We start from the raw sequence: 20512 nt of genomic DNA on the forward strand, positions 1-20512 counted from the left end.
AGAAAGGCTGGGCAGAGTTGCCATCTGCTTGGGGGAGGTGGGCACAGAAGCCCAAGGAGGGGAACCAGGCTGGGTGGGCTTCAACCACATAAAGGGAGGAAGGCCTCCCATGAGACACTGGTGCCCTCTGCTGGGCATGTGTGTGCCTGGCAAGTACCCAGCCTGCTCCAGTAGCATATGGCGAAAACAAAAGAGCCACTGGCCACGTTATAAATATTGTTATTTAAAAAACAAAAACAAAACAAAACACACATACAATGGGTCCCAGGGCTAGAGAAAGGAGTGGTGGAGCCCTAGGGCCCAGGCAGGCAGGAGCAGGCACTGATGCTAGAGGGTAAGGACCCCGCCCTCTGCCACCCAGGCTGTCCACCAGCTTGTCACTTTTCCCTGGAGGCCCCTTCTCACATTTTAGCTACTGGCAACACCCACCCCACATGGTATACACCATCAATCTCTGGTTTGGGGCTGAGGGCAAGGACTGCACTAGTTGTCCGGGGAGTGGGGGACCCTTGAACACCACGAGTAACCTTGAGGGGGTACCGGCAATGGTGTGTTGAGGGTGGGGTTACTTGAAGAAAAGTGGACACAGACCAGACTAAGGAAGGAGTCTGTGGCAGATGATAGGGATGACCTAGGAGCCACAGCCTCACACAGACCCGAGGCAGAGCAGCTTGTCGGGTCACTGGTGGTCATCCAGCTGCTGCAGGAGTGTCCGCCGCCGCCTTTCCAGCTCACCCTCGCTCAGCTCACTTTCTGACGTGTCCCAGCCCGTCTGGCGGAGCAAAGGCACAGCTCACCCACAGCCTCCCCTGAGGGCCATGGAGGCCTGGAAAGAGTGCTACCTGGGCTGGGGCTCGGACCAGGCACCTGCCTCTCACCTTCTCCTTCTTGATTCCAAAACCTGGGGAGCGGTTAGGGAGCTCTGCCAGTCGGAGCTCCCTGTCCTTGTCCTGTTCTGGTTCTTTCTCATCACTCTCCTTGCCAGCTTTCTCCTCAGGATCTGTCTCACTCTCAGGACTGTTCTGTAAGAGCCCAGAGCCCGCCTCCTCAGTTCCTGTGAAGCCTGGAGGCGGGTGGAAGAGACCCATACACAATAGCAGGGTCTTGGGTAGAAGTTCCTTCTCTACGCACCGACTTGTGTCTTCTCTTCTTAGTTTTCTTTTTTGGTTTCTTGGCTTTCCGAAGGCCATGATCTGGAGATAGAAAACCCCACAGTAAGTCCTATGGGGGAAGGGAGGGCTCACCCTTTTCTCTACCACAGTCCATCTATTTCTGCTCATTCATCACTGACAGGGACTGGCCTGAGAAGGTCTCAGTCCGTCCAGTTTTCCCCCTTCTCCCAGTTTCCTGCCAGGACAAGGATGGGAAATTCTACATACTCTGACAGCCCTCAATCCACTCTTCCCTTAGGCTGGGGCTCCCCAGGACCTCCTCTCCGTCTGGGCCAACTTCCCCAGCTTCCAACCGCTTACCTGATCCAAGGAGAAGGCGGGAGGATGGGGAGCTCCGTCCTCCAAGGGCAGCACCCCCACTTTCAACTGAATCAAGTGAGGAAGAGGGCTCAGAGCCAGACTCAGAGGGGTTCCGCCGCCTCCGCTTGGGGGGCCGGAGAGACGGTGGGGGTGGCTCCTCCTCTTCCGACTCGGAGCCCTGGGGATATCAGCGATACATGTCAGCAGAGGTTTCCTGGTCCCTAGAAGCCTCAAGTCTGGGAATTGGGGGCAAAGGGGAGAATCCAGGGCTAAAGGAATCCTCAAAGCTTCCTCTAGGGGAGGTGATGTAGGAGAAAAACAAGAAAAGTAATTCTTATTTCTCTAAGACAGTCCAGCCTCACCCACATCCCTCTACCCGCCAACTCACTGAGGGTGAGTGGGAACGCTTGTGATGGTGCTTCTTGCCCTTTCTGCTGTGCTTTCGGCCTTTGGTGTGGAGGTGCTGGCATTCAGTCTGGTAGAGGCAGAGAGAGGGATGAGGAAGGCACCAGGGTTAGCTTCAGGAAGGACCCTGAAACCTAAAGCCTAGTTTTGGCTCCTATGAGACTCAAGCCCTAGAGCACCTAAGACCCCCACCTCCTTAGTCGTTTAAGGAAAGGGGAGCCACAGGGGGTAAGGGGGAAGTTTCTCTGTGGAACTGGCCTTGGCTGTTCTAGAGCTTAGGATAGATGAAGAGGACCAGAAGCTATGCCTCACCTCCAGTACCTGCAGGAACTCCCGGAAGAGCCGGATCCGCTCCGACTCCAGGGTGATCTGCTCAAAGGCTGAGTCGCACACAAAGCGCTCACGGACCTTGAACGGGAGAGCACTGCTGATCAGACCAGCCCCGGCACGGCATGGGTGCCGCCGTGAGCACAGGGCAGGGCTGGGGTGGAGAAAGGAAGGGAGCTGGAGCTAGCCCCAGCTGTGCTATGACTGGGGTGAGCCCCCAGTGGTGGAGAAGCACCGCTGCCCTCAGGACTGAGGGGTGGCGTCTGGCACCAGGCTGCAGTCCTGACCTCTTCCCAGGCAGTGCCCAGCTCCAGAGCAGGCACGGCCTGCCTCAGCATGCTTCGAAAGGCAGCTTCCCTGCGCCGCAGCCTTCGTGCCTCCTCCTTCTCCCGCTCTCTCTCCCGAGCCTCTGCTTTCTCCAGCAGCTGAGGGGAGAAAGCACACAGAACAGGGTCACCCAGGAGAGTGGGTGCACGGGCCCTACTCTGGCGTACCTTAGGAAATGGGAAGTTGGGGTCTGGGCTCCTATCATCATCCCCTGAACTGGGAGTAGTTACACTGGGGCAGTGAGCAAGAAGGAATAGAACAAGACACAGGGTTGAGTGTGAGCAGGACCCTGGCTACAGCACCGCCCTGCCCGACCCCTCACACTATTGAAGGTCAGCTTGATGTTGCCTGCGTCCAGCGCAGCAGCCCTCTTGTCAAAGCTTATGACGTGGGCGAAGTCCTCAAAGGCTGTGTTCACCTCCACACAGAAGCCCCGGTCCTGTAGGCACAGCAGCTCATGAAGCAGGAGGCACCTCCAGGGCAGGCAGAGGGGTCCAACTACAGGATGCTCAAAAAGTTCCCCACCCCAAGAGATCCACATGGCTGGGATATATTCGGAAACTAAGTTGTCCAAGGCCTCACCATCTGATGCTTGAGCCCCCATGCCTACCCTGGCTGTGGTCACAGGGAGCTGGAGGGTTTGATCACATGGGGAAAAGGTAGGGGAGGCAGGGTGTGTACATGCTGGCACATGCCGTGTCTGCTGATGGATTCCTGAGTTTCTCACAATTAGTTCTTTGTTCTTTTGGCTTAAAGCTTGGACCCTTGTTGCTCAGTAACATCCTTGCATTCTCAGTCAACCTCTGCTAGTCTCACCCTTTGGATATATTACTGAGTGCTTTCTATGTACCAGCTACCAAGCTGAGTGCTTCACACACATTATCTTATTTAATCTTCACCTATCTAAATTTAAACAAATCCTAATCTCCTGATTTTATGTGGAAGGAGAAACCAAGATTAAGAGAAACTAGAGCACTTGCCCAAAGTCTCAGCTAATAAGTACAGGTTGAGCAAGAACTCTACCTCAGGTCTTTCCAACACCAAAGCCTGTACTTGTAAGTACTACATCCACATAGATCACTTGGTCCATGGGAGAAATAAAGGCCATCTGGTGTGCAGCTCCCAAACAATATTAAAAACACCTCACATTCTCAAAGCCCCATGGGCCAGGCTCTGTACTTCTCATCTAAGTCTTACAACATCCAATAAAACAGGTTTAAGAAAGTTATCTCATTGGGCCCAAGACAACCTGGTAGAAAGTAAAGCCACTTGAAGTTTGAGGTCTGGCTTTCCAGGCAGCCAGGGCACAGGCCTGACTTCCCTCCCTCGCTCTTCACACAGCTCTAACTTGTTTGAGCCTTCCTGCTGACAGCAAAGGCATGCTCCTGCTTCTTCCAAGAGGGCTTTCTCAACCCACCGTCTCCAGCCTTTCTCAAACATGTCAATCTCAGGGAATTGAAAGCTTCAATCTCACTCTTTCACTGGCTCCTTGCATCAACCACACACCTCACTTAACCTGGAACTTCCTTTCTATCCTGCTTTCACCTTACTCTAGCTTACGATCTCTGCTGCCTTTGTTTCAAAATGTTTAAATGAAGCACAAAGGAAATGAATAAACATTGAGCCTACCATAAGCAAGACACTACAAATGTTATTAAATTCTCACAACCTTGCACATAAATTATCCCCGTTTTACAGATGAGGAAACAGACTCTAAGCCATTATATAACTTGCAGAGATCTTAACATATAAACAGCAGAAATTACCGGACTCCCAAGTCTGTGCTGCATCCATTCTACCCTCTTCGTGGACAGTACTCTCCCAAAGGTTGTTCATGTCTTAATAGAGCCCCTTCTCGGTCCTCGCTCATCTGGTTCTCAGCACCTCTGCTATTCACTTTTTCAATACTTCTCTCTCTAGGGTCTCCAGTCTTTTTGACCTCTTTTACTGCCTCTCTTGCATGTACTTATTCCCCTGAGAACACTTAATCAATCTTTTCAATCTGCATTGTCCCCAGCTATCTCGTTCCCACCTCTCTCATTTTCAGACCTATACTGGACTGGATATTTCATAGACACTTCATATTCAGCAGATCCCAAAAAATTAATTTCCCGTGAGCATTTTGTCCCCCCACCCCACCACTCCATGGATCTCTCAGGCCTGGATCCTTGTCTTCCAGCTGTTCCAAGTTCGAGGCTCTTGGCATTATCCTATGGGATAAGAGGCACCATCATAGTCCACCTGACTGGTGGATGGCCTGGGGATACTCCTGGCCAGGGTCTCCTGGATTTGTCGGCCTTCTGTAGGCAGGAGCCCGAAAGGAGGAACAGGAAGGGGAATTGAAAGAAGCAGCTTCTTTCTCTGGAGGTTTGGAGAGACAGGACTCAGTGAAGACAGGCCTCCTGCAGGCCTGTCAGCAGTACCAGCCACTCTGCAGCTAAAAGTTGAGCGTCCAATAAAATTTAGCTCTCCCGGGATTAGATATTTCTACTTTACATGATTATCCAATTTAGCATATGGTATTTACTTTTTTCCTCTCTGCTCCAGGTTGTTTCTGAGTATTCCCCAAATGGAATTCCTATTTCTCCAGCCCTGTTCTTCCCACTGAATCCTTGCCTCTGGTGCCATCATCCCCTCCTGCCAACAACTCCAACTCACTCCTTTCTTTCCCTCTATTTCACACACACACACACACACACACACACAAATCTATCAATTCTACTTCTGAGCGACTCTATCCTACTGGTTTTAAACGTTCATTTTTTTTTTTTAAATAACAGCAGAAACTTTTTTTTTCAATAAAAATATTTTGCAGAACCTCAATGTATAAAAGAGAAACAAGCTGTTGTACTCGTTCACAGAGGAAGGAGCCTAACCCTCCCTTGTTTATCCCAAGGCACCTCTAAGGAAACCTAGGGAGGCTCAGAAATAGTTGGAGCACTACAGCTCTTTCCTCATCCCCAGGGCCACGGCCAAGCTCATTTCCCACCTAGATCACTGGAATAGCCTCCTGACTGGTCTCGCTGCCCACCTCCCACACCTCTGAACCAGCCTCAAGAGGCCAGGGCCGCTGAGACTTTTCTACCAAAAGGCCCTGACAGTGGGGCAGAGGTATGGGGGGCAGTAGGAAGAGAATGACTCAAGCTCAGAATTTATTTGAATTACTTGCCACTATCACTCTTAGTATCTTGAGACTTCAGGTTACTATCCTCCTAGCACTGCCTATCCTCAGTCTGAGAGGTGCTACTCTACACTCTCACCAGGGTTTTTCCAAGACATCATCTGCTCATATCATTCCCTGACTCCCCATTACTTACGAGATAAAAATCTAAATTTGTTATTTTAGTGTTTGAGGAATTTTATACGCAGGGCTCTACTTCCAAACTGGAACATGTGGTTCCAGAGAAAGAGAGGAAGCCACAGGACAGACGATATGATACATTTTACCTAAGGTCAGTAATTTTAAAATATTAAATTTACATTAAATAGAGAAGTAATATGGTATTAATATGCAACACCTACATGAGTTGAAAGGCAAAACACGGGACTTCAAAGAAATATGTGTGCAGTGGGGTATTTCTAGCTTTATTAGACCCTTCTCACCTCAGGTACCAAGTTAACTTCCCTTGGTAATTAGGCATACTTTGGTGGAAAACTCATTTTTCAGATGAGGAAACTGAGGCTCAGATAGGTTAAATAGTCTGCCCAAGTCACACAACTAGTAAGCGGTTCACTTGGTTTTACCCAAGGTAGTCTGCCTTCACAGTCTTGTTCCTAACAAATCTACATACTGCCTCCTCAAATGCACTAGAATGTTCTTCACTTCCTCAAATATGCTTTCTGTTTTCTTCATCTGAAACATAAGGCTCTCTTAGTCCACTGCTCACTTTTCAACCTTTGATAGACAAGGATATGGAGAACTATTTCTCTAGTGAAAGAAAAGCAATGTGCATGGTAAATGGCAGCTGAACTCACTGCCATGACAGATAAGACGTGTTGAAGATCAAAATGACGTGCTTCTTCTAAAAGGCAGTGTCATCTCAGCTGAAGTCCACTGAATGCCTTGCAAAACCAGCCCAGTGCTGCGAGATAATCCAAATTTCCAAGAGAAGCTGTAGATCCAGATGTTATGTGCAATCTCCTGATCTTAAAATGTTTGCAAAAATTCCAAACTTTTCTAAAACACTGTATAGACCAGAAGGAACCTATCTGTGGGCTACCAGTTTATGATTAGCTATGCTTCTTGCTCCTCAAACCTGCCATTCTCTGTCCCTATCTTGCCTTCGCTCCGTTAGTTCCCTATGTCCAGGACTTCCACCCTCCTCCACCTACTTGTTCTTAAAGGTGCAGTTCAAAGGTCAATTCTTCTGATTCTTGTCTTTGTAATAACACTTGCCCCTCTGTACAACAGCTGTCACATCTATCTTCCTATTAGGCCATGAACTCCTTACAGGCAGAAATGGTATCTTATTCATTTCTGTGTCCCTAGTGCACAGTAAAGGATCATGGTGGATATCTGCTGAACTGAGCTGCAATGCTCCTGCACAATAGTATTCATCAGGGAGTCCTGCTGGAGAATATGCCCAGTACCCAGCCTGCATCCATCCACAACCCCACACCTCCCTCACCTTAAGGATGTCCTTAATGATCTTCTTCTCATCATGGAATCGTGCCTTCAACTCCTCCACATAGAACTTGAACAAGTCCAAAGGGGTGGAGCCTGTGGGGGAGGGAGGGAGGGGGGCCTGGCGGGTGGCAGCTTCCCGAGGCCTAGGGGTAGGGTCAAGGACAGGACCCAGGAGTAGGGATGCAGAAAGGCCAGCAGGGCAGGAAGCCAGGCCAGAGAAGGGGAGCCCGGCTGCCTTACCCGGCTGGCCCAGCATGTTGGCAAAGCGGACATCAGTGCTGACCGCTGGGTACAGCTCCATCCAGGTGGACATGGAGTGCAGCTGCCCTGTCTCGTGCAGCTCGTCCAGGAAGGTCTGGGCAGGGAGAGGCCGGTTATAGGGAGAGTGAGACAGGGAGGGAGACAGAGCCAGAGCCTGGGGAGGAAGAGAGGGGATGGCAGGAGAGGCAGAGACAACCCAGATTGAGGAAATGCAGGCCAGGGAAGCAGAGATGAAGAAATACAGATAGGGAAGCAGAGAGCAATGAGAAAGGAGAGAATGTAAACAGAGGGAACAGACTAAAACAAGAAAGTGAGCCAGGCTAGGAGGCAAAGAAACAGAAACTTGCCTGCAGCACAATCTTTCCATGACTTTGTTTCAACTTCCCCAAGTGTTAAGGCTAAGTAACCCCCACTGCTAAGGCTAAGTAACCCCTACTGTTAAGGCTAAGTAACCCCCACCTTCAAACTAGGGAAAAGCTATGCTTATTGGCCTCCTCACCAAAGGAAAATAAACTTGGCCTAGTTGCCAAGCTGTGCCTTTAGAGTGCTCTCTGCTGGCAGTTTCTGGGTGGTACATACATCTCGTCTCCCTAGGGGAGCAAGGCTGAGTTGAGGAGACACAGCAGGGACAGGCTTGCAGGCATGAGGCCTCGTGGAGCCGGGAGAGGGCCGGGCACAGGCAAAACAGTATGCCTGGCTGAAGAGGCAGGGCATGGGTGAATAGGCTATGGTCTGGGGCAGAGCTGAGTTCTGATCCAGGAGTGGCAAAGATACCTGGAAGGCCTCCCGGTTCTTGCGTTGCTGGCGCCGCTCCCGAAGCCGGGCTCGCTCCCGCTCCTCCTCCTCCTCCCTCTCCAAAGCTCGGATGTGCTCCTCAAAGCAGATCAGTGCATCTTCCTTGTCCATGTCTAACCATAGGAGGCTCAGTGGGCACCACACCAGCAAGACACATCCTCACTCCCCAGCAACCCCACTGCTTCGAAGGTGCCAGTGACAGCGAGGATGGTGGGACAAGTTGGACAGAGGACTCTGTGGGAGAGGCTACTGGACAGTGGTTCTTGAGGTGTCATTTATTAATTGTATGAGAAAAAAATTAGCAAGAATTGAGCTCTTGTAAATTTAGTTACTAGAAGGAATCGTGCTTATGAAATCAGTTCTCTTGGGATCAGAAGTTTCAGTTTATAGAACTGGGAACCAATCAGGTTTTGATGCTACTTCAGAAGGTGAATTTCTGCTATAGCCAGTGATCAACTACAGGCCAACAATAGCTTTGTAATGTGTCACCAGTTAATGCCCAGTGTGATGACAATTTAAGACTATGTTTACATCAGCTATAAAAATCATCTCCAGGTCTTCTGATTCCTATCCCAGAGCTCTTCTTCCGGGGACACACAATCTCCAGGTCAACAGCAGGCCCCAGAAGGAGAAGGTGTCCTGAGCATTCTGGGATCTTGAGTCCAGAGAGGTACAGGGACTGAGTGCTCGGGATTCCTGGATGTCCAGGAGGTGTAGGGGAGTCATGTCAAGCAGGATCTGGGGGCCCAGGTCAGTGAAAAAAGGGGAAGGGACAGGTGGGAATGGAGACCCGGGCTTACTCTGAAGCTGATGGTCCTGAGCAAAGCTGGGGTTATCCATGAGGTACTGCTGGGCCTGGGACCATGTCGTTTGGAAGTTGACGCTACTCATCCCATCCAGGATGCTCTTCAGGGCCTGGATGTTACGGCGTCGGAGCTGCTTGGCCTGTTCCTGGGGAGCCACAGGATCAGGGTGAGGCAGGGCAAGCCAGAAGTACTCAAGTGGGCCAGGGCAGCAGAGGATTTGGGGAAAGGCAGGTAGCTAGGGAGCCTTAGGAGGACCAGATGCATAGTTTTATGTCCCCAGAAAGGGGAAGGAGCACAGGTTACAGACCAACCCCTCAGAGACTCCTTCCTGCCCTCTCATGCCCAGGGTTGTAGGTCCAGAGCAGAAATGAAGGGATGTGCAAGTGCCACACCAGCTTCCGAGTAAGGAGCTGGAACCCTGGCGCATCAGAAAAATGACTGGCTAGGGTCCATAAGGAAGCAAAAACATGAACAGTCTAAGATGAGACTAGGGCTGACGAATCCAGCCCATGACTGTTACCTTCTCCTTCTTGGCCAGGAAGAAGAGGACATCATCATAAACCTCTTTTCGATCCCTCTCAGGAACCACAGCCCAGACCTCCAGCTCCCCAAAGGTCTGTTCTGCCCGCCTGTGGAGCATATGGGCTGTGGGTAGGCAGGCAGAGAACAGTGACCATGGGCCCATGTGTTCTCAGGGTTCCCCAGCCCCACCCCAGCCCAGGCCCCTGACCGGTAGCGGGTGGTGGAGGTCATGCGCTCATGCTGCTCCAGGAAGTGCTGCAAGGTCTGCTTGGCCTCCTTGGCCCTTAGTCGGGCCTCTTCCTTCTCCTCCTTCTCCCGCTGCGCCTTGTAGGCATTGAATGCCTGCTTTTTCTCACTCAGTTTGGGCAAGGCACTGGGGTGGGGTTGGGATGGGGAATAGAGGAGTCAGTGTGAACCACCCTGCATAGCCCACAAAGCTGGATCGTGGCACCGTGGGGATGGGTCTCCACAGGACTGAGTGAGGGGTCCATGCATGGGCACAGCAGGCTACAGAGGCTCCAGGGCAGAGGGAGGCAAGACAGGGATGTGGGAAGGAATGAGAGGTAGTGAGAGGAAGGGACGGGCTCCAGGACACTGCTAATACTTGATCCTTGTGCTTTGGGGTACTCAAATTGCAGTCGGGATTCTGCCCTATCCTGCCCCCTTTCCCCAATTAACTCAATTCAAATCAATTCAATTCAACAAGCATTTATTGAATGTTTCATGTCCGATACTTTTCCCTCCTCCTGGAGGCCCTCCATAGCTTCTCTTCCCCTTGAACTCTCACCTGTCTACTACTTTCCTGACTCTGGTTCCTTGGGGCCTAAGTATTGAGCTAGGGTTTCTCAGGGAGTTCCTGGCCCAGATGCTCTCATGAACAGGGTGTGGAGGGCCTGGCTCCCTCCACCCAGGCCTACCTGTAACGGGGGTCGGTGACCACCATCTTCATGGCCTGTTCCCATGATGCGTTGGAGGGGACAGCCTGGAATGGAGTAGGTGGGGGTCACAGGGCCTGGCCATCTCCAGCCCCCTCCAGGCATACCCTGGGAGCCCCACTCCCAGCACCTTGTCCCTCAGCAGCTCCTTAAAGGCCTGCTTTGCCTTCTCCCGGTTGCTCCAACTGAGGCCAGACCTCTCTGGTTCTGGCCTTGATTCCTCTTCCTCCTGCTGTGGCGGCTGATGCTGTCCAGTAGAACTGGGAGGCAAAGGGGACTCAGCCACAGCATCCCCCAGTCCCTGTAGGTCTCAGTGCCCTGCGTGATCAGGAGCAAACCACCCCCTTCTTGCTCCCTAGGGCAGCCCTGTTCTGCCCTTCAGAGATCATGCCCACATATCCATACCCTTCCCAAGAGGCCTAGTAGAAGTCAACTAGGCTGGGAGCCTAAGGCCAGCATCCAGAATGCTGCGGGGGCAGCCCTCACCTGCTGGGGCCCTCCTCTGGCTGCAGTAGGAACCCCTGTTCCAGGGGCTGGGCAGCATCTGACACATCGCAATCTTCACTCCCACCTGGCTCAGGTTCTAGGAGGCCCATGGGCATTGGGGTAGGGCCAGGAGGCACAGGTGGGGGGTCAGGCTGTGGCTGAGGAGGCTGCGGCTGCAGTGTCTGTGGTGGCTGCTGCTGCTGCTGTTTCCTGCAGGTGAGCCGGAAAGGTAGTGTCCGGGAGTAGAACAGAGATAGAAGTGGTCAGGGGCTGGCAGGTCCCTCTATCCTGAGAAAGACTGGGGCCAGAGTGACCACTCTGCAAGGAGACTGAGGTCTGGTGGAACAGGGATCATGGGGAGAGAGTTCACTCCCACCCTTCAGGTGGCCCCACGTATGAATGGATAGGTAGGCAAGATGGGTAAGTCACTCACCCTACAGCCTCTTGTTTGACTAGAGCTGCAATGGAAACAAGTAACATGGTCACAGAGTAGCAAGGGCCACCCCCAGAGCCCCTGCCCAGGCCCATCCCTTCCTCACCCTCCAGGTCATCCAGGTCCTTGGGCCGGGTCCAGCGGGACTCCTTACTCTGGTTGTTATAGTAATAAGGTTTGCCTGTATCCGATTTGTACTCTTTCCAGGGACACTGAGACAGCAACAACTGTAAGAGGATGGGTCAGAGGACATCAGTGGGCTGCATATGCCTTCCAGCCACAGTAAGGGGAACTAAGGGGACCTAGTGAGTAGGGAACAGTTTTTAGCTACCACCTGGTCAGGCTCAACATGGGGGAAGGCGGACTTCCTGAGATCCTAGGGAGGTTGGGGGTGGTCAGGGATCTTGGGATCAGAGGAACCATAATGTGTATGGTTAGAGGCTCAGGGGAGACCAAGCACTTGGTAGGTTTGGGGCAGCTGAGGGGAAGGGCCAGAAAGCCCTGCTCAGGACCTCCGCCTTGGACTTGAGCACGCTGGGCTTCTCCCACACGGACTGCTTGTCGTCAGCATTGTAGTAGTAGATGCGCCCGTCAGGGGCCACATGCTCACTCCATAGGGCCCTCTGGGGGAGGGGGGGGGGCACAGAATGGCGGTCAAGGCCCCTTTCCCAAAGCTGCTTCTCCTCAGCCCAAAGACTGAACCATCAGCCACCCACTTTCGACCTTTCTATCCAGAGACCCCCGAGCTGGAAGAACTCACCGGAGGGCCTGTCCCAGCCACAGCAGCTAGAAAAGAAACCAAAGGAAAGACACTAAGTCCTTGCTCCAACACCCATCTTCTCCCAACCTATTCCTCCCTTACTCCATCCCCAATATATATCCCCTGGTCCCATCAACATCCCAAGCTCCCTGGCATCCCAACAGGCATGATCCAGGGTGGGCTCTAGTCCCCTCTCCCCTGTGCCCCCCAACCTCCGAGCCTGGGGGGAGGAGGCCCCCAGAAGACTCACAGCTGGCGGTGTCCGCACCCGGAGCCGTCTGCCGAAGAAAGAGGAGGGGGAAGGGTTGGGGCCAAGCCCAGTGGCCCCCAGAGCCAGGCCATGGGGGATGGAGAAGCAGGCCAGGCCAGGATCCATGTGTCCTGCTCCCAGGGATCTCTGCTCCCTAACAAGCTTCCCCCGCCCTTTGAGGCCGTGGCTCTAGGATCCCAGGGGGAATCGCACAGCAGCAACTTTCTTCATTTTCCTCAAGTGAGAGTGTTTTGTTGAGTCAGCCTCCAAAGCCCATACCTTCCACAGTGGATGTCATATTCTACATCCTACCCTGACTCTACTACACTGAGCAAAGGCGCAAGAAGGCACAGTGAGCTCCCCAGGTGCTACTGTTTCCTCCAAAGAAGATGTGAAGAGGAGACTGTATTTAAGTGTCCACAGTGCTAGCTCTGTGAGGGTAAGCAGTCTCTGGCATGACTGTGTTCCTTAAGGGAGATGGGCTCAGCAGTAAGTAACAAGAGAGAATGTACATGCTTTTGAGGATGAATTAGAGACAAGAAGAGCTGAGTACATGGCTGGAGAGGAGGACTCAAGTGTGGGGGATGATGCCAGGGACCAGAGTGGATCCGATGAGAAGAGGGAAAAGAATGGAGGCCATAATCCTGAACTCCAAGTCAGACTCAGAATGCTGCAAGGTAGAGCCTGCTTCCTGCTGGCCCCAGTGCTTACCGCTGCGGTGACAGGCACTGCTGGCATCAGCATTCCTGGCATCATGGGAGGTACCATTCCTGGTATCTATGGATACAAAGAAGACAAAAAACAGCTACTCAGGTGGGGCAAGCACAGGCTGGGCAGGGTCCTGAGAGATTCCGCTGGAACTGGGACGCTTACGTGGGTACCTCCTTAGGCAATCCCCTGAGGGATTCTGGGCTCTTAGCCTAGCCTGGAAGTTTTCTCCAGTCATTCAGCAGACAAATCCACATGGGCCTGGCCTGAAACTCCCTCCCTTCCTCCCCAGTTTCTGAAGTCCAGATGCCCACTCTCATCTCCATCCTCAGCTAAATTCACAGGGTTTTCTGAGGTCCTGGTGCAGGGGAGAAGATTACCTGTGTGAGTGGTGGTGGTGCCCCCATTGGTGGAAGCATTGGGGGCATGATTCCAGGTGGCATAGGGGGGATGGCTGGTGGTCTCTGACTCACGGGGGGTAGCCCCATTGGAGGAAAGGGTGGGGGGATTCCTGGAGGGGGCATCTGGAAATGAGGAGAGGAAGAGATACTGGGCAGAGAAGACACTGCCTTGGTCCTGGCAGGAAACATCCACTTGTCTCCCACCTGAACCATCCACCCCAGATCTAAGGCAATTCCAAGGCTTTAATTTGAGAAGCACAAAGCATGAAACTGCCTCCCTCCTCACCACTGAGACCGATAAAAGGGTCCTCTGGGTCTAACGGGGAAGCACACAGCTTCTTGAGAGGTAGAGAAGGGAGAGGGAAAAGGGAAGTGTAACCACCACCACACTGTGGCTGGAAGGCTCCACCTTTTCAGCAACTCTCCCCAAAGAGGCCTCTCAGATGCAGGGCCAGAAGGCAGGTGTCCAGTACCCAAATCCCCAGTCCCCAACCTCCCACTCCCTTTCTCTCCAACTCAATGACCACCAGCTGCTAGTCAGCCTGACTTCTGTGGCATATTTAAAGAATATAGATAAGGAATAGTGAAAGAGAAAGACAGCCCCACCCTACCTTCAAAGGGATCTTTTCCCTTCCACTTCCATCCCAGCCCCAGTGTGTCCCAAAGACAAAAAGACAAAGGGGGACTGTCAACTTATGGACAAAGAGCTGAACAGCAGCATCTCCCATCCCAATACTCCAGCAAAACCATCCCTCTTCCAAGGGCAGCAGAGGTTTTTTTTCCACTAAAACTGTGTAGCAATGCGAGGGACTGAGGAGTTGGGGGTGTAGGCTGGAAAAGCCAAGCCCAGGGAAAGACATAAAACTTACGAAGGGTGGTGGCATCATGGGGGGCCCCGGTGGGAAGGGGGCAGGCGCTGCTGGGGGCCGGGGACCAGAATCGGGAACCGACTGTTGAGGGAGAGAAAAGTCATAGGACCCAGGATGGGCAAAGAGATGGGTTTTTGCAAAAGGGAAGCAGAGGGGTGAAGCTGAAAAAGGAGCACAAAGTTCAGAGGAAGGGTCTCTAAGCTCAATTTCCTGCCTACCCCCAACTCTGAGCCCTGGGTAGGTCTGCTCTCTCTTCCACCAGCCCAGAGCCAGCTGGCCAAACCCCTTCAATGTCATCTTCATTTTAGAAGTTTACATTTTGCCAAAGTCACAGAAAAGATAGAGGAGGCAGTACTACAGGCACAGACTGGCTCTGCTCAAGGATTTTCATACACTCTCCTGCTGTGGGCAAGGCTGTGCCCCCCTCAAACCAGTTAAAAAGAGGCTTTCATTCCCAAAGTACCCAGGAAGGAAGTGGCCTCTTTTCCTGACTCCCCACTTGAATTCATCCAGGTACAGAGATTCAATCTCAAAGCCCTCTAAACACAATTAGTCACTAGTCCTTCATAAGTGCTAGTTTCCCTAACTCTCTTCACTACCAGCTCCCTCCCCTAATTGTCCTCATCTTTAGTCTCCCACTCTCAATCATCTCTCAACTTTTTAGCTCTACCCCACCTCCCCTACAGACCCTGAACTTCTCTTCCTGTGGGTGAGGCTTTTAACAGCCTGTTTCCCCATTCTATACATAACAGCAGGCTGTATCCCACCCTTTAAATCTCAGATTAAATAATCTAACTCTATTTAAAGCAGATCCTTCCAATTTATTCTCTGTCTGGTCTCCTTTTTAGTTTCCTCTTGCATACAACTTTGTAATTATGTTTTTCCTTAATAGAGTGTAATAATATTCCATGAGGGTAGGGATCATATCTGACTTGCTGAAAGCTGGATTCCTGGCACCTGTCACAGTATCTGGCACATCATGGATACTCAAGAAATATTGAATGAATGAATGAAAAATGAAGGAATAAATACACTCTATATAGAATCTTCTAATTCTAAAAATTCATCATATAGATAAAGCCCCACGTGGCCAAAATGATGCCTTATACAAAGGTTCCCATTTCAGCATTATTTGTAAAAACAAGTTAGAATCGGCCTAAATATCCATCAATAAGGAACTAAGAAATTACACACAAACATAAAATGAAATAATGTGCAGCCATAAAAAGAATGAAGCTCATTGTCTTGACATTAAACAACCTTTAAGATGTATTAACAAGTGGGGAAAAAAGCAAAGCACTGCAAAATTTTATCACTTGTATAAAAATCAGAGACAAAAGGCTGACATACAAGAAATCAGTAGGAAGGGGACCAAGGTGGAGACTTCTCACTACATGCCCTTTTGTAACTTTTGAATATGAGCCCATATTACAATGTCACCAATTCAAAAAATTTTTTTAAAGTAAACTGAGGTGTGGAGATGCAGCTAAAAGGCTCTGGCCTTCCTCCTCTTTGCTTGAAAGGTGAGGAGTGGTAGGGAAGAGGTCTAGGCTGAGGAGGAGCCACCTCACTGCTGCTTGATTTCCCTGCTTCCTCAATTATCCCTGTTAAGAAAACTCAGCATTTAAAAATGCTTTCTAATCGCTACCTTTAGTAATATCTGTGTTTCCTCCTTTCCCACCCATCCTGTCATAACAAGAGAAGGAAATACGCCAAACTACTCCAACTTGAATCACCTTTTCTGTGTTCAACTCCTCTAGCCGTGTCAGACCAGCTCCTGTCCTTTGAAACTTTCCTCAGCATGGGAAGTCAGAAACTAATCAATATGGAAAGAAATTCAATTCTCTGTGCCACATCTTCCCACCTCAAGCTGCCTTAGGATCCTATCTAACCTCCTAGATGCTATAGAGACACCTTTGGGACCTATCAGGCTCTAGGGTTGTCCGTGTCAGATATTGGTGCCACCATCCATACAGTTGTCCAAGACAGAAACGTGAGTCACTCTCCACGCCTCCCTCTTCCTTGTCAATACATCACTGAGTCCTGTTAATTTTACCTCCTAGAGATCTCTTGAATTCATCTACTCTCCATGTCCTCCTCCACGCTCACCACCCATCATCTAGTCTTCCGGCATCCACTACAATCTACAGCCACAACAAGGTCATCAAAATGTACCTCAGACCATTTTACTCCCCTGTTTAAAACTCTTCAATGGCTTCCCACTGTTTTTAGGGTAAAAACCAAAACTCCTGCTCAGGGCCTGGGAGGCTGTGAGAGGTTTGCTCCCCAAATGCCTTGCCAGCCTCACCTGCATGCTGAGCTCCTGGGTCTGTGCTTCAGCCACGCTCACCTTCTTTCAGTTCTCTTACCTCAGGCATCCACCTTTGCCTAGGGTAATCTTCCCACCAACTCCACACTTTGCCTACATATCCTTCACATATGTCATCATTTCCTCAAGAAAGCCCTCCTCCCAACCTAGTGGACCAGTCAGCATCCTCCTTTACATGCTCATATCCTATGTACCTTTCCCTTCAGCAATTACCCATTGGAATTTTTAGTTATTTGTACAATTCCGATTAAACTATTATGTGGCACTAATAAAAAGCAAATGCTGCCAATTAAATCGTGATACTCCATTGATTTTAAGATGCATCTTGACTTCAGAAATGTTAATTGGTGAATTTTAGAATCAATGAATATCTTCTGCCTCCACTAGTCTAAAACCGCTAAGGGGCAAGGACTTTGTTTTTGCTCATCCCGATTTCCTAGCTCCACTGTATTTTCCTCACTATATGCTACTGGTACACAGTAGGTGTTAATAAATATTTGTTGACTTAAGACTGAATGGTAGAGACAGGTCCCACAAACAAAGCCACTGGTAGTTACTCAGAGAACAAAAAATGTCAAAGCTGGAGAGGACTCAAAGAGCCCTTTTTTCAGATGAGAAAACTAAGGGGTAATAATGAGTCCAAGGTCCCATCACTGCTTAGGGACAGAGCTAGCACTAGGTCTAATCTGCCCTCCAGCTCTACTCTCTTAAAAGCAGTCTTTGTCATAGCAAGCGGGTCTGTTTTTTCATTCCAGCATATCCTATGTGACCCATGCAGTTAAATCTGCAAGGATTCAACATTTTCTTGCTTGAGAATCAGTGGTGGCTCCCTATTGCCACCATATAGACCCTGTCATCTAACAGTGAAAGTCTTTCAACAAAGCCCATGCCAAAACTCTCCTTGGCTCCTCCTGACTCAATGGCTTCCCTACTCCTCTTTGCACATAGATTACTCCATGTGTTTTATTCCCCTTTGTCTCCATCTTTGTTCAAGATGGTCCAATATTCGCCTCCTTCAGGTTACCTTTATGACTATCCCCACACATAGACACACTCCTAATTACTACTTTGCACCAAGTGACATGCTACTCTGTGAATGTTTGCTGGGTGTTTCATGTGGGACTGCCTGTCTCCCTACTGGGATGGGGATTTCCTAACATTCAGGGTCTGCGTTTTCTCCTTTTAAGCTTCCTCTGAGTATCTAGTCAGGGCCCTGAACACAAAGTGCTATGAAAAAATGCAGACTCATCCTTAACCTTATTAGATTTTTGCATAGTGGGATATCCTAAAATAGGCAAAGGGGTGTGTGTGTGCACGAGACCAGGTACCTTTGTACAAATTCTCTGGATAAAGACTGTGATGAGACAGAGAGGAAGCTTGGCAGAGATCTGTGAGGCTAGGGAAAGGAAACTAGAATCAACTACTGGCTTAGGAAAATCTAAATAATAAAAACCTAACTATATATGACCATCTTTAACTTGGAATGGAGACCCCTGGCAAGGATCCAGACACTGGCCTGTTTTGGACAGAGGACAGAACAATGGAATGAACATAAATTTCTATGGAACTTCCAAAGCCTTCCATTCCCTGACCTCCCCTGTGTGATGTGTACTTTCCTGAAACATTCCTTCTATCTCACTGGGTGCAGTGCCTGTACAACTTTGGATTTTATTACACTTCTGGGTGAGGATCTGAAGATGTGACTTATGTGAGAGGGATATGTGAAAGAGGATTCAAAGAGCAGCAGAACCTGTGTCTTCCCTGGAACAAAAACACATTTGTAGGCTGAGGATAGAAGATGAAGAGACAACTGATCATCTGAGCATCATGTGTTCACATAGACAAGTGGAAGGACCTCCAAGATGCAATCAATTCTTCGCAGCCTCCACATCTAAGGGATATCTCAGAATTGATGATTCAGAAGAAAGAACAAAAGGAAAAAAGGACAAGAATTGAGAAACAGAAGGAAGAGAATGGAAAGTGAATGATAATGGCTAACAGCTAATATTTATTGAGTACTTATTATGAGCCAGATACCATGACACTCATTTAATCCTTATAACCATCTTAAAGGTTATTATCCCCATTTTATAGATAAAGAAACTGAAGTTCAAAGAGATTAAGTAACTTGACAAGGTTCGAAGATATTAAATGGTAGAGGCAAGTTTGGAATCCAAGCAGTCTGACCCCAAAGCTTTGCTTTCAACTACTCCACAAAGCTTCCTCCTAGCAAGGATGATTTTTTACACTCAAATTCATTCCCTTGTTTTCTTCCCCCAACCCATCCTCACACAATCCTGAAATCCTCAGACAGCTAGGTGATTCCAAGGTTGACCTGGTCTGATTCACTCCCGGACAAGATCCGTATCTGTGCTGGTAAATGAAGGCTGGGAGGTACATCTCTCAGAAAGAGGTAGCCATCACCAAAAAAAAAAAAAAAAAAAAAAATTTGGAGGCCAAGGCCAGCTGATTATCCTGTGGTCTACCTACTTGCTGCCCTTCTTCAACTGCCCCAAACAGCACCAGCCCTCCCTCTGTTTTCAAGACCATCCTAAGTCCCCATTCTTCTGTACCAGCCTTATTATTCCTCGTGTTCCCCAAAGGTACTGTCTTACTAAAAAATATCTTCTACTACTTCTCTCTGATCCTACTACCTTACCATTCTCCCTTTGAAGAAGAGAATGTTACTTCTGGTCTTCATCTTTACTGAGTTAGGTCTCAACATCCTCCTCCTCTACTTAACAGTTCTTCCATCCCTCCAAGATTCCAGAGGCCCTTGCTTAGTCTGCCCCAGCTTTGCAGGCTTTGTGCTACCATCCCCCGACATCCCTGGGGATTTTCTGCAGCCCCAGCTGAAGGCCTCACCTCCACCTTCATCCTTTCTTTTGCTTCTCCACGTCCTAGAACCCATTCTCCTGAACTTTCTCATCAAGAACCACTCCATTTTGGAGCTAGAGGAGATTTGGACGATCATTCTTATGTACACATTTTTTTTTTTATCGTTGGGAAATCTGAGGCCCAAAGAAAGGTAGTGACTTGCCCAAGGTCATATAGAGATGTTACACAGTTTGATGATGGCAGAGCCAGGATTGGAGCCAAGGAGACTGCTCTCCCACTTCTTGGGCTATCCAGCACTGGGTGGGGGCCAGAAGCCTTTATTTCCTCAGAAAACAGTACTCCCTCCTCGCCACTGGAGACAATGCGGGGGGAAATGAAGGAGAGGGTCTCCAAGAGGTCTTAAGGGTCATCCACGGCTTCCAAAGGGAATGCTATATCGGGGGAGGGGCATGTCGACGCCAAATTATCTCAGGAGAAACTATGCCCCCAGCTCTCCCCGGTCCCACAGTTGCCCCTCTGCTTCTGACTTTTTCCACAAATCCACCTTTACACTTTTCCTTTCCTCCTCACCTGGTCCTGCAACTCTCTGTTCCCTCAACCCCCACCCCCCCTGCCATCCTCCATCATGGCCTCCCCACCCCTTCTCCCAAAATCTCCGTCCCCATCCCCCCTCCCGGGCTCCTCTCTCTAGCCCCTCATGCCACTCGCCCTCCCTCGGGGTCCCAGGTACACCCGACGGCCTCCCCGACCCCCCGGCCCCAGCCCGGGCCGCGGGGGCACTGAGGGACCGCTGTGGGCCCCACCACCCCCGCGCGGGGACGTTACCATGCCAGAGCCTCGGAGCAGCTGGGCCGGCTCGGCCCACCCGCCAGTAAAAGCCGCTCTGATTGGCCGGGCCGCAGCCGGGAAGGCGGAGCCAGTGGGGGTCGCACCCCTTGGTGGCCGGGGCTCCGGTCGCTCC

The 20512-nt window shown here is 50.3% G+C and overlaps 1 protein-coding gene across 6 annotated transcripts; it reads right to left on the reverse strand.

Moving 5' to 3' along the window:
• Positions 1–203: 203 nt before the first annotated feature.
• PRPF40B (pre-mRNA processing factor 40B) lies at positions 204–20507 on the reverse strand. 6 transcript variants are annotated; one of them, XM_039882099.1, is made up of 26 exons: positions 20377–20506; positions 14385–14465; positions 13495–13638; positions 13118–13183; positions 12407–12434; positions 12157–12182; positions 11909–12019; positions 11503–11623; positions 11397–11421; positions 10964–11173; positions 10608–10737; positions 10460–10524; positions 9751–9915; positions 9541–9649; positions 9015–9165; positions 8194–8327; positions 7399–7513; positions 7160–7251; positions 2854–2970; positions 2492–2629; positions 2190–2285; positions 1861–1947; positions 1473–1650; positions 1132–1193; positions 879–1022; positions 204–772 (listed from the first exon to the last, which is right to left on the reverse strand). In XM_039882099.1, exons 1-26 carry the CDS (start codon positions 20377–20379, stop codon positions 680–682), a joined length of 2691 nt encoding a protein of 896 aa, XP_039738033.1. In that variant the 5' UTR covers positions 20380–20506; the 3' UTR covers positions 204–679. The 6 variants fall into 6 exon arrangements, with proteins under 6 accessions (XP_039738033.1, XP_039738034.1, XP_039738035.1 ...); XM_039882100.1 differs by lacking the exon at positions 14385–14465 and having other exon boundaries at positions 20377–20507; XM_039882101.1 differs by lacking the exon at positions 11909–12019.
• Positions 20508–20512: the final 5 nt, after the last annotated feature.

Source organism: Pteropus medius, unplaced genomic scaffold, assembly GCF_902729225.1.
Source record: "Pteropus medius unplaced genomic scaffold, Ma_sr-lr_union100, whole genome shotgun sequence".
NCBI classification, from domain to species: Eukaryota; Metazoa; Chordata; class Mammalia; order Chiroptera; family Pteropodidae; genus Pteropus; species Pteropus medius.

Coding starts and splice junctions, on each gene's coding strand:
- PRPF40B (XM_039882097.1), bottom strand. CDS start 14,687: ATGAAGATGACATTGAAGGGGTTTGGCCAGCTGGCTCTGGGCTGGTGG. Junction 11,422..11,502: donor GGACCTGGATGACCTGGAGG/GTGAGGAAGGGA, acceptor TTTCCATTGCAG/CTCTAGTCAAACAAGAGGCT. Junction 10,738..10,963: donor CCAGAGGAGGGCCCCAGCAG/GTGAGGGCTGCC, acceptor TTTGCCTCCCAG/TTCTACTGGACAGCATCAGC.